Source organism: Ptychodera flava, chromosome 2, assembly GCF_041260155.1.
Source record: "Ptychodera flava strain L36383 chromosome 2, AS_Pfla_20210202, whole genome shotgun sequence".
In the NCBI taxonomy this organism is placed as follows: Eukaryota; Metazoa; Hemichordata; class Enteropneusta; family Ptychoderidae; genus Ptychodera; species Ptychodera flava.
This window is the reverse complement of record NC_091929.1, coordinates 1,939,031-1,957,885: the sequence shown is the minus strand read 5'-3', so window position 1 is coordinate 1,957,885 and position 18,855 is coordinate 1,939,031. Positions and strand designations below refer to the sequence as shown.

At 35.7% G+C, this 18,855-nt stretch overlaps 1 protein-coding gene across 1 annotated transcript in view; it reads left to right on the top strand.

Annotated features, from left to right (window-relative positions):
• LOC139151286 (cryptochrome-1-like) overlaps nucleotides 1-4,377 on the top strand; it is a 55,848-nt gene extending 51,471 nt beyond the window's left edge. The window contains exons 9-12 of the mRNA XM_070723972.1: nucleotides 690-841; nucleotides 995-1,197; nucleotides 1,515-1,722; nucleotides 3,516-4,377. Of these exons, the coding sequence (XP_070580073.1) occupies nucleotides 690-841; nucleotides 995-1,197; nucleotides 1,515-1,705 (546 nt within the window). The 3' untranslated portion in view covers nucleotides 1,706-1,722; nucleotides 3,516-4,377. The remainder of the gene's footprint in view (nucleotides 1-689; nucleotides 842-994; nucleotides 1,198-1,514; nucleotides 1,723-3,515) is intronic.
• Nucleotides 4,378-18,855: the final 14,478 nt, after the last annotated feature.

The following is an 18,855-nucleotide window of genomic DNA, read 5'->3' as shown; positions in this document are numbered from 1 at the left end:
TTTGATAACCATTAGCCAATTACTGCTCTTGAATTTGATTACTACCAACATGGTCCTTATTTTGTTGTCATTCAAAATCATTTTGAGCTTTATGTAAGATGATCTGAAGTTCAGTTCATCACTTACAATTATACATTACCAGTCACAAAAATACAATCCATGTCTTTTAGAGTTTCTTTGTATTGCTGTCATTATATTTCAAGCCATCTATACTAAAGACAATGAGAAACTGCAATTTTGGAAAACATTCTTTCTAAATTTCAGATTCAGAAAGCTGCTTAATAATTGATCATTCTAACATTCAGATTTGCAATGTGCAAAAGAATAGCCTTAAGGCATATTACTTTCCTACTTCATTTTCCAACAACTTAAATATTTATTTCATGTATACGTCTGATTCAAGGCTGATGTTGTTTTCTCTGCTCATTGTTTGAACTTCTGTCATGATTTTGACTTAGATGAAATGCTGTAAAATGCAGTGCATGATATGAAAATTACCCAGTTCACCCCATCTCTCATGGTTTTGAGTCCAATACAATTTAATATTTGCCAGACAAAACCGACAGAGAAATAGGGTGAACAGGTCTCAATTGGCGACACAGAAAGTAACAACAAAACCTATTATATCAAACTTTGTATTGTCACAATTTTTTAATTTTTCTTTATAAATGTTTTTTTCTAAAATTTAGATTTTTGATGAGTACCTGCTGGATGCTGACTGGAGTGTTAATGCCGGGATGTGGATGTGGTTGTCATGCAGTTCATTTTTTCAACAATTTTTTCACTGTTACTGTCCAGTTGGATTTGGAAAAAGGACGGACCCCAGCGGTGACTATATCAGGTGCATATCTATGTTTTATACATCTAAATGAAATGAATGTTGTTTAATTTTGACTTTGTGAGGTAGTGGGGACAACTGGTATATGACTGCAATGAACATATAACTAAGTTCCAGCAGTTAGTTATCACTAACCTGCACCCTTGTCTATTTCAGGCGATACCTACCTATACTAAAGAATATCCCAACCAAGTATATTTATGAACCATGGCTGGCTCCTAAAGAAGTCCAACAAGCAGCAAAATGCATCATTGGAGAAGATTATCCATTCCCTATGATAGATCATGCTGAAACAGGACGTACAAATATTGAAAGAATGAAACAAGTGTATCAAAAACTTAGCAAGTACGGCGGACCAGGTAACTCTTCTGAATTGTTACTTAAGTGGCATAGCAAACTTTTGCTTGATTATTATATTTCCTTTTGTGGTTTCAGTCATGACAGTCAACAAGTAATAACAAAATTACTGTGTCTGAAGCATCATCAGTGTCAGACTGGAAATTATTAAAAACTACCGTTCAATATCAGCTAAATAGTGTTTGTCAAGCAGAAGCAAGGATTCCCTTTTTAAACTTGTGTCTGAAAAAGTTAGGGCCAGAAATGGTGGTGTATTTCAAAATATAAATACCCATTTAAGTTTCAGTGTATTGACAGCAAAATATTTTATCATCACAAGGCTTACTTGCTTCAGTACCAAGTTCAAAAGCTGCTACTGTAGGTCCACAGCCCCCATCACAAATGTTCACCAGTACTGTTTCCCAGTGTGCAGCCAGCAATGACATCCAGATAGCCCCAAGTACAAGCACCCAAGCTAATCAACAAGGTGATATAACAGACAAAGCAATGAAGTCATTCAGCTCATCGTGAAAAGGAAACATATACAGGTGAGAATTGTTAACATAATAAAGAGGTGAAATTCTTTGTCACATTGATGTGAAAATTGATTGATAAAATCATGCACATCAGCCATTGCTTTGGACAATGTTAACAGAGAAGCTTTCTGTACACAGCAAAAGGTTAAAATTTCTGTAATTTCTCTTCAATTGTGTGTGTTTCTACAAAACCTTGATATAAATAGCAACTTGAAAATTCTATCTGTTTCTTCCAAAGAATGGCAAAATATTTATAGACTGTTTTAAACTTTCAATATACAATATACAATATTGCGTATAATATACAAGTAAAGAGACTTTCCGCATGATATGTTTTATACACAAACCATCAACTTTCCCATCTAAATTATTTAAACATCCAACTCATTTAGGTGGAACCTATAGAAATGTTTTCAGAAATAATAGAAATCTCAGTTAAAACTTTACCTATGTGAAAACTAAAGGGAATGACAATATCATGATAATGGCTAGACTGTGAGATATTTTAATTATTCTATTGAAAATTCCAATAGATAGTTGGTATTTTAATTATTCTATTGATAATTCCAATAGATAGTTGATATTTTAATTATTCTATTGATAATTCCAATAGATAGTTGATATTTTAATTATTCTATTGATAATCCCAATAGATAGTTGATAATCCAAATAAGAGCTTAGAGAGAGATTTGGACTCATAACGTTTGTCACCCATCCACCTAGCAAAGACATCAGCAGTCAAAACCACTCAGCTAAACATAAATATGTTCCCTAATTTGTCTGTGAAATAAATACACATACCGGTGTGTATACAAGTCAGCACCGTCCCTTGTGAGGTGTTGTTATATCATCTGCCAAGAGCTGTTTACATCAGTATCAATTTAAAGAGAAAATAGTATAAGGTTATTCACAAAATATTTGAATTTAATTCAAGTACATTTTATGTAGCAGTGATATGATGACTGCTGTACCGTATTTTGTAAATAAGTTTATTATTAGACTCCATTTTACTCCTATTTTACCAGAAAAAGGTTGAAATTATTAAAGCGTTTGTAGCACACCACGGTGTGCTATCATAAGCAGATTAACAACACATTCAGGGCATGTGCTAAAGGCACTGAACAACGCTGCAAACTGCCCAACACAGTACACTTGATATAAATTTTAGTTCAGCAGCATAATCTCACTCAACTTTACAGGTTTTAAACTGATCATTATTCACTGAGTGAGGTATTAAAAGTTTTGAAGTATATATTTTTGTAAAAAATGTAAAATCTTTTCCCTGTTGATGTAAATGTTATATGAAGTTAGAGGTCCAATGGCATTCAATAATACCTAAAGTTATTCTAATCAGTGTCAAAGTCATTGGATTCTGCATCCTCTGATACTGAAACATATTATATGATTAAACTTCATTGGTTGCAGACACAGGTGTATAATAATTTTCTTTTATTGATTTTTCAATCATGCGTTATACCAACTCTGGCTGTTTTTGTCTTGTCTTGTCTTTTGTCTTGTCCGATTGAAAACTATCCGTATTGTATAATGCCAAACTTTATTAGAATAACATCATTAGTTTACCTGTCACAAATTTCACATGTATGTGTCTTTTGTTGCCCCACAGCTACCCTTGCCTTACTTCACTCTGCATTCACAGCTACCCTTGCCTTACTTCACTCTGCATTCACAGCTACCCTTGCCTTATTTCACTCTGCATTCACAGCTACCCTTGCCTTACTTCACTGTGCATTCACAGCTACCCTTGCCTTATTTCACTGTGCATTCTGTCTCTCTCTCATTTACAGATATCCATGAAGATTGAATTTAGAAGATTATATTATTTAAGCCATTTCAAGTCTTCTTATATTTGTTATCACTTCAGCTATGAAGAATATACTGAGAATATCATAAATTAAATTTCAGTTATTTGCTATAGCTGGGATTTCCAGTTTGTAAAATACCTATTTGGATTGTTCAGACAATTTGCAAAATGAGGCATAGCTGTTACCATGACAAAAAGTGAAGATATTATTTGAAAAGTTTTTTTAGTTTTGTAGGCTTGATAGACAGCTACCTTCAATCCTACTTCATTTTTTTTCATTTTTTCAAATGACATTCTCAGTAACCCATATTATGAATGGTTCACAAAGGCTTTCCTCTTGGTCTTCTTGTAATTTTTGTGTACAATATGTATGTTTGGATTGAAATACAACCAGCAAAGTACGTCCCTTATCCTGTAGAAGTTTTGGATAAGAATAGCAATAAATAATTCCATAAGCATAAATAATAACAACATTATTGGCAAGAGGTATGCATATTTGCCATTTGTTCCATTGGCTTTCGTTGAATTTATCATTTGAAGACAACTTAACCTTGATTGAATCATACAGTTTGAGCAAATTGTGCCCACCTCTCCATTCTAGTTTACTTTTATGACAATCCCATGGAGAAATTAAGATGATCCCAGGATAAAGTATGTTATGTTCACCTGTTTGAACATAATACCAAGAAATACAGGGTCCATTTTATTGACAGCACTCCTACTATTTAAATAGCAAATATGTTTCCTGTTTGTTATGAATACACTAGTTTGCAATAGTGTTAACATCATTTTACTTAATAAAACATTTAAAAATTGACGCTAAGCAATGAAAAAGATTAAATCATAAACAAAAAAACAAATAAATATATTTTGTGTCCCAGATACGTCCAAAGGTTCTCGTTTGTTATATTATCTGTGATATCTTGCCATATATATCTTACATTTTAGAAACCTCTTTGTCTAGTTCTGTAGAGTAATACATTGTTAGTACTATGATTGCTGTAAAGACCATTTATGTAATATGTAAATATGTCTATTTTTTGAATCTTGTAAGTTTGTCCTAAGATTCCACAACATTCTGCCTCTAGTGAATTCCAGTGGCGCAAAACTCAGGTGTACATGTAGAACAACCAAACAGAAAATTTACAGAATTGAAATGTTGCCTTTTGCAAGTGTGTTTTGTTAAAAAAATGAGAGATATGTTTATACATGTTACATACATATAAACATACATAATTATACATGTTTATCATGTATTTAAACCATTGAGGTCTTCAGAGCAATATTTGAATGATTGGCAATGAATGTAAGCAAACTTTTCAATGGTGAGAGTCATGGAAAATGGAAAATTCTACCACCATTGAATTGTAAATTTTACCCTTATGCAGGCGCTACTAGTAGTATATCATAATTGAATTGAAATATTGTGTTCATGAAATGGTATCAGAATTGCCATGATTTGTGAAGTGTTGACATTTCTCTATTTAGCAGAAGAAATTAATAAATTTATGAAGGGTGTGCCTCTTATCATCTAGCAGGTTTCAGTAAAACTGAAAAGACATCTTTTTTGTGTGTGTCATTTATAAGTGAATGTCTTTTTGCAAGTAATGCAGTTTAGTACAATGGATTTGCACTTTTCCGATCATGTACAGCCACATGACAACAGCAATTACCCAGTTACAGTAAAATCATTAATTGTTCACTGATGATTTTAACCTTGCTACTTTCACTGATAGACAAAATCTATCCATTAATTGTAAGTACATATTTTAAATAAGAATGGATTCTATTGTTTTAGTTTCAAAACTAAGTGAAAATGCTTCAAACATCGAAAGAGTGAAATCAAAATCCACATGAAAATTAATGATTTTACCGTATCCAAGTGCATGTGCTTGCCAATATACCAATTGTGTAGAAATGTAACAAGGGCATTTTTGAAATTCTTGTAACCTTTCCTGCATTGAATTTTAGCTATCAGATGCAACAAATAATAGTGAAGATATAAACTAGCAGTGCATACAGATATGCTTCAGATTTCAAAACATAATAACATTTCATGGAGGTTTGAATAACATTTGTTCCAGTCCATTGCAATGGGGCAATGTAAATATTGGTTTATTCTTACATCATGTACTGGCACTCTCTTTATAATGTGATTTACTTGATACCAAAAGACATTGTTTATGTCTCCTTGAAATGTTAGATAGTTTTGAAATTTTTAGTATTTGTTTTCAGTCCACTGAGTACTACCTGTATGTGAAGGAATGGTGTCACCTAGTGTTGACAATTAAATATTTAGGATGACTTTAGGTAACTAGTTGTTTGTATTTGATAGCTAATTTCAAGGAAATTAGGCAAGCACATGCATAAAATGAGAGACATTGCCATGGTTCAAACACTTTGATTACTGTGTAGAAGAGAAACATTGTACTGCTTTATGACATATTAATGGAACAAACAACTCACTCCTCTGAATGTTTGGTATAATATTGAATGGTTGGTATAACACAATAGTTTTAATGATCACAATATCAAACTGTTTGAACCAAGGTTGTCACAAAAAACAGGGTCTTGCTAGAATATGGATAATTATGGGAATGTCCCAGGCAATATTTGAGAAACGTTAAGCAGAGGCAAGTCTGATGAATGTCTGGACAATAGTACAGCTGGATGATCAGTGTCACTTCTATAAACTTGTGGTGGACATTTTTAAATCAATGTATTAATAAGTAATAACATTACTCTTTCCAAATTGGATAAATTGTAAAATGGCTGAAATTCTAATTCCTTGTCAAATTTTCATTGAGGTTTGGAATATTTGCCTAACTGTTCCGCAAGTATTAAATGCATTGGGTCATGCTTTTATGTCTTTGAACATTGAAAGGATATTTCTAATCATGAATGCTTTCATTTTGAAATGTGTGTATTCCTCTCAGGACTATACACATTTTATCTTTTGCTGAGTCATTTTTAGAATCTATTTGTTAATTCAGCACAACAGTCAAACCTATGAACACCAGAAAGTTTTTACAAACTAGCCAGTTTAAAATTCCTGGCTGCAACAGTGACATAGAGTTTTGAAAGAAGTTTGAAATTTGTTTCATGTTTGTAAGTTTGTCGCACTAGAAAGTTAGAAATTTCATGAAGGATGCAGCATACTGTTTTTTCAAAATGCCCATGCAAAAGCAGTAGGAAAGAGCATACAAGGCAATGGATACACATCTCAGAATTTATATGTGCATGCATGCTTGCATCTCCTTATGTAGGATGTGCATGCTCAATTCAGGACAAATATGTATCATATTGGTCATAGATGAGTTCTTAAAATTTGGATTTTCTCTGGCATTTGCGGAGCTGTCTGTTTTCGGTAATGGAGGTTTGACTTCTGCAGACTGAATTTTGCTATTTTAATCTTAGGAGCTTGTAGATAGGGCTTTTCCTGTCTGTGCGTCTGTCAATGCCTCAATAGATTTGCTTCTTCTGTCTGTGCATCTGTCAATGCCTCAATAGATTTCATATAAACTTGCCACTTTGTTGAAGGACAGTGTGCAGTACGTGCCCCTTCCCTGTACACATCAATTTGTTTTTACGGTGCAATTCAATGTGACTACCCTGTGATGAAATATGCAAGGAAATTTTTAGCTCCCATATGGCCATACATGTATGTGCCAATGGAAGCTATTCTTGTAGGTTGGAAAAATTGCCTGTATGTATGTATGTATGTATGTATGTATGTATGTATGTCCGTCCACATCAAAAACAGCTGAACCGCAGAACCTACTGTCTTAGTATTTGGTGTATAGATGCACCCAGGGGTGGAGATGTGAATTTGTTCAAATGAACATGTCAGTGTCAAAAGTATGCAAATGAGGGAAAAAAGGAAAAATCCTGCAAATTGCTAAAACTCTGTAACACCAGGCCAGATTAGATTCAAATTTAGTATGTAGTCTCCTTTAGGTATTCTAAATTAGATATGGGTGAAATTTGCATGTTTGTATTTTTGGGGTAATTTTTCAGTTTTTAGTCAAAAAATCTACTTCTCTGAAACGGCTTGTCTGATTGCTTTTAAAGTTGGTATCAATGTTCCTCGGAATGACCTCAGTCAAGTTTTTGTAAATTGTAGTGAAATTTTTATGCTTGTTATTATGGGGCAATTTTTCCAATTTTTGGTCAAAAATTTTTTTTCTCCAAAAAGTACTCATCTGAGAGCTTTGATATTTGGTATACAGGTTCATAAGGTTGATCAAAATGTGATGTATTCAAATTCTACAAAAATCTGCAATTTTTAATTTTTGGGGCAATTTTTGTCATCTTAGGTAAATAAATGTGTTTCTCAAAAACTACCTATCTGATAGCTTTGATATTTTTAGTCAGGTCAACCTGAAGTAAGCTATCAAAGATTTCCTCCTTCATTAACACATGTGTCACAAGAAGTTATTCCTTTATCATTGCTAAAGGAGCAAAATTTTCATATTTGCACTTATCTCATTGGTTTTCTTACTTGTACTTGAAAGTGAAAAAGTTGTTCTTCGTACAACTTATGAAAATGGTTAAATATTTACAATTCTATTTATATGTACTAGCATGATAAAGGCAGTGTTTCGTGATATACACCATGATGCAACAAAGTGAAATTCATATTCTTAATGTTTGATTCACATTGACAAAAGGAGAAAGTGCAAAAATATGATAATTTTCCACTTTTGGCTATCAGAAACTTTCCTTCTTAACTATAAAATGCAGTGAGCTTGTGAGAGATGTGTATCTTTTGTCTTTTATTTCAAGTTATTTGAAAGGATTAATCTCCTTAGAGTGATGGGTAATTGCTCTTTATATTCTCTAATCTTTCTATTCTGATATTCATAGACATACGCTGCTTATAAAGACAACAGCTTTGTAACGAATTTGCGACAATCTTATTAAAGTGACTAATATCCATGATGAAAATAACAAATTCGCACTGTCAAGGGGTAATGCTTTCTTTTCTATTTAGAGACTATATAACAGATGCTGAGTACAATGCACACAAGAGTGAAGTTGACAAGAATTCATTAACTTTCAATGTTCTTCAATGTAGAGGCCTTCAACAAGTGCCAAAAGATTCTGTGGAAAAGGTTCATTTTCTTCTACATAAAACTAGTCAAAACTTTTTTTTGTGAAAGGGAAATGTCAAAAAATATTGTACATATCACAGGAATGGTGTTAGTGTAAAATAGAAAAAAAAACACATTTGTTAAAAAAATATCAAAATGTTGACCTCCTTGAAAAATTAAGACGTTTTGTATTTTGAAGGATTTGTTTGAGTTAAGCTTCAACAAGGTTTTACAATAAAATGTGTATACATTGGCAGGGTGTGAATAGTCAGGGTGTGAATAGTCACTGAGGCATTGTTGTCAACTTTAGTGAAATTTTGTTTCAAATTTCTAACCAAACATGTTATAGCGCCAAGCAAGTGTTTATGACAATGTGTAAATTCTTGTAATAATACTTGTATTGTAAATTCAGCCATTAAATGTTAATCCACAAACTGTTGTCTGTATATTGTCTGTGTATTATCTGTGTAAGTAATTCGCAAGTTAGCACAAGTCGCGACAACGTAGAACTGTGAAAGGTATGGAAGTATAAGTAAGTTCGCAAGTTGGCACAGATCCTACCAACTTAGAACCATGAAAGGGTTGGAGTTAAGTATAGTTTGCAAGTTGGCTCAGGCCACATAACGTTAGCTTTGTAAAAGGTTGGCTAAGTTCACAAGTTGGTACACTACCAAATAACCCCCCCCCCCTCCTTATGACCCTATGTCATAAATAATGGCGACTTCCAAATATAAGATGATTATATCACGTATAAGTGAAGAATAGAGTTTCTATATTTGATGACAGAAAAAAAATAGTGACAGGTAAAGCATGTATGTCAATCACATCTGTCCGAAACTTTATCTACGAATGTAGAGTGGTCCCAAGCATGTTAGTTGGTTAGGGTAAATAAAGGAACTAATCCTACAAAAATAATTTAAACGCAGAAGGATGGTACAGAGTATGTTTGTCCAATTTCCTTGTAATGCCAAGGGGGAGAAGAAAAGAGCAAATTATTGTGCATTATTTATAACTGCTGTAAAAGTTTGTCTACTCAGGGTATTCAAAGTACATTTTCAAATTACTCCCTGCAACTAAACTTGCTGTATATATCAAAGAGAAAGAGTTGATTTATTCTGACACCTGTGTGAAAGCCCTTTCTCTCCTGAAATTACATCATCAATTCAAACCACGGTCCCTCCACAAAGATATTCAAATATTTTAAACAGGTGACATCAAATCGGCAAAATACACAGGTCAATAAATGTCGGCAACCTCGAGGCTAACGGCTGATGTAATCTATTCTATTCAAACTGAAACTAAAATGCCGTGGATAGGTATATTTAGTACCAACCTTAACTCTGGATAAATTGTGTTAGTGCGACTCCGAGTTGGCTCATACCCCTTAATTTTCAGTGCCGTTCTCTATAATAGCCCCCTCTGTCCATACACAGCATTCACTTCATAAATGCCCTTGTTTTGTCACCACATCAATCATAATTGCATTACAAATGTGCCTTACTTAAAGATATCGTTAGATTTGAAACGTACTTTCCCAACCAAAAATAACTTCATACAACGTTAGGCCTATCTGATTACTCATACGGAATAATCAATTTATCTTCATTGAAATGAACTTTTTCTTCAACAAATCTATCAATGTTATACCAACACATATTTAGAAAAGTGACCAAACATATTCCTGTCATCATCACATCAAAAAGTCACTGCATATGAAACAGTATCGCTGTCAGATTTTTGTAACTCCCTCTCGAGTTTACTAGCTTTATCCCTCAGCGCCAAGCTGAGAAAAGTGCGCCCTCAACGTAATTAAGGCATCAATTTTTGAAATTTATCACCAAATTTGCCAATTTCTGTTCAGGAATCTACTATAGACCGTCCAAAAAATCCTCTGAATAGTACAATAAATAGGTGTGAAGTGCCCGGCAGTGTTTCAGTCTTTCTAGAGACTTTCATTGCATTCTGAGAAAGTGAAAACCGTACACCACCACTTTTGCTCTGACGGCCAAAATTGATGTCTATTGGACATGACATACTGCATCTTCGCTTGCCAAGGTCTCCGCTCCGGGCAGCTGGATGCTTCCCGAAATCGTGGTTAGTGGAAGGCTCAGTCTGGCTAACGAGCCGTGCGAGCGGATGATGGACATACTGGTGAAAGGGGTTTTGGAGTGAAAGTTCCTAACTGTTATGTAGGTCATTTCCCCACACTCATCATGACCTGAGTTCAATTAGTCTAGAACATTCTCAAGGTCACTGCCCTTGATGACCTCACAACCTTGAATTCAATTAGTCATGTTTGGAATGTTCTGGAAAGTTGATTAGTTGTGTAAGGGAGATAATTTTAGAACAGTAATTAGCATGTCATAAAAGTTCTAGATTGTTCTTATATGCCTTGTATAAAAGGGACGTGCACAGCTTCCAGTCAGACTTTTGGGATCGTGTCTCTTGTGTGTTACTAAACTCCAGCAGTAGTCATTCTCAAGACTTTTCAAGACCTTCACTGTCAACGCTGGATTTATACTGTGGACTTTGTGCAGCTTCAAGCCTGCAAGCCAAAGGACTGTTCATTCATCCGACTGACTGTTACAACTCTGAGACTGGAGCTTTGCCGTCCCAGCTGAGATAAGTAGTCTGTACACTTTTAAAGCTTGTACTCTGTCCCTGACTTAGCAATTAGTTTTGTTTTCGTAATAAATTTTGTTTAAACGTAAACTGCTGAGTTCACCCTTTTGTTCGTTTTCTCTGCACGTAACAAATTGGGGGCTCGTCCGGGATACGAATATTTTGAGCCGTTTGACAACATTTTGCCTACCTTTTCAAAACTACTGTATACTGTGAACTCAGCGAAATTCAATCATGGCGGAATTCAAGCCAGACGAATTTATGGATGACCTTGATCAGGACACATTTAATTCCCTCAGAAAAGACAACCTCATAGCACTGGCCAATTTCCTTAAAGTAGATGTCAAAAGATCTATGCGCAAGCGAGAAATACAGTTCAAGATTGCAAAACATTTAGTTAATTCTGGCCATTTTGAAGGAGTCTGCCTTAAAAGATTATGAGCCTGAGTCTTCCTTCGAACTCAAAAAATTAGAATTAGAAATACAGGCAGATTTCGAGCTAAAAAAATTGGCATTAGAAAAAGGAAAAAGAATTACAAATGAAAGAAAAAGAATTACAAATGGAAAAGGAGAGACAGGCATTAGAAAAAGAAAAAATACAAATGCAGTTAGAAATGGAAGAAAGACAGAAAGAGAGGGAATTGGAAATGAAAGAAAAAGATTGCAAATGGAAGAAAGACAAAGGGAGAAAGAAAGAGAGGAAAAGAAAAGGAAAGAGAATTAGCAGAACACCGACTGCAGTTAGAAATGAGACGTTTAGAGCTTGGACAGTCAGGAAATTCTTCCCCTTCAGACAAGTTTGACATCACTAAGCATTTCAGGTTAGTTCCCCCTTTCCAAGAAAAGGATGTTGATAAATATTTCCTTCATTTTGAGAAAATTGCTCAGAGTCTGAATTGGCCTAAGGAGTCCTGGTCTATGCTTTTGCAGAGTGCTTTGGTGGGTAAAGCCAGAGAATTTACATTCAGTTGTCAGTAGAGCAGGCTTCAAATTATGATTCTGTGAAGGAATTAATTCTCAAGGGCTATGAGTTGGTGCCTGAAGCTTATCGTCAGAAATTTAGGGATTGTGAGAAGGTGAAGGATCAAACTTATGTTGAATTTGCTCGAACAAAAGAACAACTGTTTGATCGTTGGTGTTCTTCGGAAAAGGTCAGTCAGAATTATGACAAATTACGACAACTTGTTTTGATTGAGGAATTTAAAAGGTGCATTCGGAGTGACATCAAGACATTTATCAATGAACAAAAGGCAGATACATTAGAGGTTGCTGCACGTTGCCGATGATTATTCATTGACCCACAAATCTTCATTTCTCAGCAAACCATCCCAGTCCTTTTCATACAGAAACAATGCAGGTAAATTTAACTCCTCCTTTCATCCAAGAATTTTTCAAAGGACAGTAGAAATCAAATGACAACAGTTCACAAAATTCAAGTAACACTTCCACATCATCAGATCCCAAGTCTCAATCTCCTTCTGACAAACAGTTCGGTACACTTTCTTGTAATTATTGTAAGAAAGACGGCCATTTAATGTCAGATTGTTTCAAATTGAAAAGAAAACGTGAAGGTCAAAGTGGTCAAAGTGGATCTAAGCCACCGGCTTATTTCTTCATCAACTCAATTAGAGTCTAATAATGTGTGCAACACATTTTCTGAGGTTAAACCCCTCTCATCCCCAATTAATGAGGTCAAGGTCAATTCTTCTCAAGATAGCATTATGGGTATTTTCGAACCATTTATTCATGATTGTTTTATATCACTTTCTAGTGATTTTTCTTCCGCTACCCCTGTCAAAATTTTAAGAGATACCAGGGATTCCCAGTCTCTTTTGTTGGCAGATACCCTGCCGTTTTCTGAAAAGTCATTTTCAGGTTCTAAAGTTCTTATTAAGGGGGTAGATTGCAATGACTTTATTCCTGTTCCTCTCCATAATGTCTATTTGTCTTCGGACTTTGTTTCTGGACCTGTGACTTTAGGTATTAGGCCTTTTTTGCCTTTTGAAGGGATTCACCTTCTTCTTGGAAACGACCTTGCTGGGGACAAGGTCATTACTAATCCACTTGTGACTGATAATCCTAGTTTAGATCAAAATCCAGAGCCAATAGAGGAAGACATTCCCGGCCTTTTCCCATCATGTGCCATTACTCGAGCCATGTCAAAGAAAACTTCTGAGAATCAAAATACTCTCAAAAATAATGTCACAGATGTTGACTTAAATGACACCTTTCTCAGTCAGGTGTTTGACACGGATCATTCCGTTATCCCTCGTGGATTGAAACTTCCAGTAAAACTTCTGCTGACCAAAGTCAGACATTTTCTAGATCAAATCTCATTGCAGAACAACACAAAGACCCAGATATTTTGTCTTTGTTTGACAGGGTAGATGATGAAGGTAAAACTTCAGATAGCTCTGTTTCCTATTATACAAAATCTGGTATTCTCATGCGTAAATGGAGACCTCCAGATGTTTTGGTTGATGACGATTGGGCTATAAAACATCAAATTGTGGTTCCAAAGCCCTATCGTGCTGAAATATTGCGCCTGGCCCATGAAACGCCCTGGGCTGGTCACTTAGGAGTCAGGAAAACTTATCATAAAATTCTCAGTCACTTTTATTGGCCTAATCTCAGGCAGGATGTAGCACATTTCTGTAAAACTTGTCACACATGTCAAATGGTAGGAAAGCCAAATCAGACCATTCCAAAGGCCCCTTTACAGCCAATTCCTGCATTTCAAGAACCATTTAGTAGGATACTAATAGACTGTGTTGGGCCCCTACCAAAAACAAGATCAGGAATGAGTACATGTTGACAATAATGTGTACATCAACTCGGTTCCCAGAAGCCATACCACTGAGAAATATAAAGACAAAGACTATAGTGAGAGCTTTAGTCAATTTTTCACTTTATTTGGCCTCCCTAAATGTGTCCAGTCCGATCAAGGCTCCAACTTTATGTCTGGTATTTTTCAACAAGTAATGGATCAGCTAGGCATTAAACAGTATAGGTCATCCGCCTATCATCCAGAAAGTCAGGGTGCTCTTGAGCGATTTCATCAAACTTTGAAAAACATGATTAGGACCTACTGTTTTGACACAGAGAAGCAGTGGGATGAAGGAATTCATTTTTTGCTCTTTGCTGTTAGAGAGTCAATTCAAGAGTCTCTTGGTTTTAGCCCATTTGAGCTTGTATTGGACATACAGTCCGTGGCCCACTTAAGCTCGTTAAAGAGAAATTCCTATCAGACGATGATGATTGTCTGAATATTTTGCAATATGTCTCAGATTTTCGTACAAAACTCTCTAAAGCATGTGAATTAGCCAGAGAAAATCTTGAGTCATCTCAGCAGTCAATGAAAACCAAATATGATAAAAGCACCTCAAAACGGAAGTTTGAACCAGGTCAAAAAGTTCTTGTTCTACTTCCAATTCCTGGCAAACCACTCCATGCTCGTTACTTTGGGCCATACCTAATTGATAAGAAATTGAGTGATTTAAATTACATCATAATAACACCTGACAGGCGAAAACAAAAACAGCTATGTCACATAAATATGCTTAAGCCATATTTTGATAGGGATAATCCTACTATAACTCAGCCTGTCAGTGCAGTCAGTTCAAACCATTATGAAGATAGTGATACTGAAACTGACTTGAGTGATAATACTCTAAACTCAAAGCTGGGCTCGGTCAAGCTTCAGAACTCAGAAATCCTGGAGAAGCTGGAATCTACAAAGTTGGCACACCTCCAGCCAGAACAACAACAACAGGTGAAAGAACTGCTCCACGAATATAAACACCTGTTTCAAGATGTTCCAACGAGGACAAACATCATCTACCACAACGAAGATGTCTGCGACAGTAATCCAGTGGAACAACATCCAGACGGACTGAATCCTGCGAAAGCGGAATATCTCCAGGAGGAAGCCAAGTATTTGCCGAACAATGACTTTATCGAACTCAGTAAAAATAACCGGACTTTGCCGTGCATACTTTATGCCAAATTCAGTGCCATTTCAAGTTTTCCAACAACAAATTGCAAGAAGATAGTCATGGGACATCCTGTTTGCTACTTTTCACACAAATTTAACAAATCCCAGAGAAACTACTCTACAATTGAAAAAGTGTTTATCTTTGATATTAGCTTTACAGCATTTTGAAGTTTATGTTACTTCTTCAAATCAGCCAATAGTGGTTTATATTGATCACAACCCTCTTGTTTTTCTGCAGAAATTTAAAGGCAAAAATCAGAGATTGCTAAGATGGAGTTTAATGTTACAGGAGTTTAATCTTGACATTAGACATATCAAAGGCAGAGACAATTTAATTGCAGACTGTCTCTCTCGTATTTAGAGTTTATTGTTGTTCACTTTCAAGAAATTTTACTTTAGAGTAAAACAAATTTGAGTACTTAAATCCTTTTCAAGATTACATTTGTAAAAGAAAGATTTTTCTTTGAAAAATTTTCTTTTTTTGAAGAGGGGGTGTGTTATGTAGGTCATTTCCCCCCCACACTCATCATGACCTGAGTTCAATTAGTCTAGAACATTCTCAAGGTCACTGCCCTTGATGACCTCACAACCTTGAATTCAATTAGTCATGTTTGGAATGTTCTGGAAAGTTGATTAGTTGTGTAAGGGAGATAATTTTAGAACAGTAATTAGCATGTCAATAAAAGTTCTAGATTGTTCTTATCATGCCTATATAAAAGGGACGTGCACAGCTTCCAGTCAGACTTTTGGGATCGTGTCTCTTGTGTGTTACTAAACTCCAGCAGTAGTCATTCTCAAGACTTTTCAAGACCTTCACTGTCAACGCTGGATTTATACTGTGGACTTTGTGCAGCTTCAAGCCTGCAAGCCAAAGGACTGTTCATTCATCCGACTGACTGTTACAACTCTGAGACTGGAGCTTTGCCGTCCCAGCTGAGATAAGTAGTCTGTACACTTTTAAAGCTTGTACTCTGTCCCTGACTTAGCAATTAGTTTTGTTTTCGTAATAAATTTTGTTTAAACGTAACTGCTGAGTTCACCCTTTTGTTCGTTTTCTCTGCACGTAACACTACGGGTCCATTTTAAGGGATTCTCACTAACGGACTGCAAGGGAGTAAAATTTCTGATCAAACGCTAGCATTTCTCCTAGACATCCTTACCACTGACAATATTATGAATTTTTATTTTTCGACCTTAGTTTAGGCAGCATTTTACGAGTGGTATAGCCACAAACTGATGACGTCAAATCACCGTACACAATACACAGTGTCATAATTACGGGCATCTGTGTTTTGTGTACGGCGATTTGACGTCATCAGTTTGTGGCTATACCACTTGTAAAATTTGCCTTGGTTTACCCACAGACGCGAATGCCGTGGTATATATCGATTGTTAAGGCATATGCACATTATGATATCAATAATTATTAAACAAAATGATATGTATATAAAGTTGATGCCCCAATGGATGAAGAAAAGATGGTGTGCTAGGGTCATGATTTCACTATCGATTTCTCAGGGTCTTCAAAATAACTATTCAAATTACGCCCTGCAACTAAACTTGCTGTATATATCAATGAGAAGAACCTTAATTTATTATGACACGTGTTTGAAAGCCCTTTCACTCTTGAAATAACACCAGCCCCCAACAAAGGATATGCAAATATTTCAAACAGGTGACACTCTCGTTAACAAAAAAAGAGAGGACGAAATTGGCAAGCTCGAGGCCAACGGCTGATGTAATCTATTCTACTCTAACTACATTTGTATATTTCACTTCGAAGTAATAAATGAAAGCGTCTACTCCTGGGATGTATGTATTTTGGTAGAGGATAGTACTTATAATGGTTGAAATGATTCCCTAAGCTTTCGGCATGCATGTATGTTGGTTAAGGTAAATAAATGAACTTGGTCTACAAAAATAGTATTAATCCAGAGGATCATTGTCCAATTTCCTTGTAAAGCCAAGGAGAGAAGAATACAGGAAAGTTCAGCAACGCAGCATTGCTAAAGCTACAGAGGCAAACTGGATTGTTTTCTTGCCAGCAGTTGCTATGGAGACCATACTGTTTGCTAGAGAGGGTATTTTTCAAGAAGTTGCATCCCTCTTTATCAAAATACTGTGATACTTTGTACCAAGGGAGTCGTCAATATTTACGGCCTTGGGGTCGGAGGAATGTGAGGGAGTCACTCAAAAAATTGGAAAATTTAAAACTTCACGGGGAGGGGGTTGCCCAAAATGTGGAGAAGAAGAAGGGGGTACTCATTTTTTGTGCGAAATAAATTGAAACACCTCTCCGATTGCACCATTGCATACATCATTTTCTCAAATTTTTTCATGCGAGGGAACACCCCCCCCCCCCCATGGATAATTTTGAGAAATTTATGTGTGCTGTTCCCCCCCCCCCTGCCTGGGGTGTTCTTACACTTTAACTAGTAAAAGACAAATTAAAAATGCCTCTCAGATTACACCACACCGCACCATTACACACATCAATTACTCGAAATTTTCCATGCAAGATAGAGGACAGCCCCCTCGGACACTTTCTCCCCAAGCTGATGCCCCAATGGATGAGGAAAAGATGATGTGCTAGGGTCATGATTTCGCTAACGATTTTTCAAGGTCTTCAAAATAACTTTTCAAATTACGCCCTGCAACTATACTTGATGTAGGCCTATATATCAAAGAGAAAAACTTAATTTATTCTGACACGTGTTTGAAATCCCTTTCTCTCCTTAAAGCCCCCACTCAATTATCAGATTTATCTAATATAAATATTATTTCCTTGATTAAATAGTCAATGGAAAACAAAAGAATGACAAACTGTTAATGGGCTGTTGACACATTCGCTAATGCGAGAACCAGGGATTGAGAAGGGCGCCTTTAAATTACACCAGCTGTCCAAACAAAGGATATGAAAATATTTCAAACAGGTGACATACAATTCGTCAAAACAGAGAGGTCAAATTTGGCAAGCTCGGGGCCAACGGCTGAAATAATCTATTCTACTCAAAGTCTAGGGCTCAAACTACATTTGTATATTTCACTTCGAAGCATAGGGATAGTACAAATGTCCGTCTCCAGGGTAGGGTGTCTTGGTCTTAGGACAGGTTTCTTCTTGCTATGGGTTATTTTATTGTAATACTTTTGACTATGATGTGTATTGCCAATAAAGATTTATACTGCCAACCTTTGGTGTCTTGGTCTCGCTCCAGGGTTTATTGTCTTTTGTTAGAACTGGTTTTGTAACGATCGATTTCTTTTCCTTCGTCACTGTGTCACATATTTGTCCTTTGACAATCTTATGCCAACTTTTATCACTATGCTGCGTCTATTATCTGATGCGTTAGATTGCCTAATTCGCCAAAACAAGCAATGGTAAAGTACTAATCTGTGGACGCTGTCACCAGATTATCACAGGATTAACTTTGACAAAGTCAAACGCACCAGCAAGGTATAACAAAACGATACCTTGCTGGTGCGTTCGTTGTTAAATACTTTTCGACTGTTTGCATCCCACTTATCTTAATTTTGTGATTATTACAGATATGCCTTACTTAAAGATACAATTACTTTTTCTTAAGTCTTTTAATGTACATTCCAAACTGATGGCA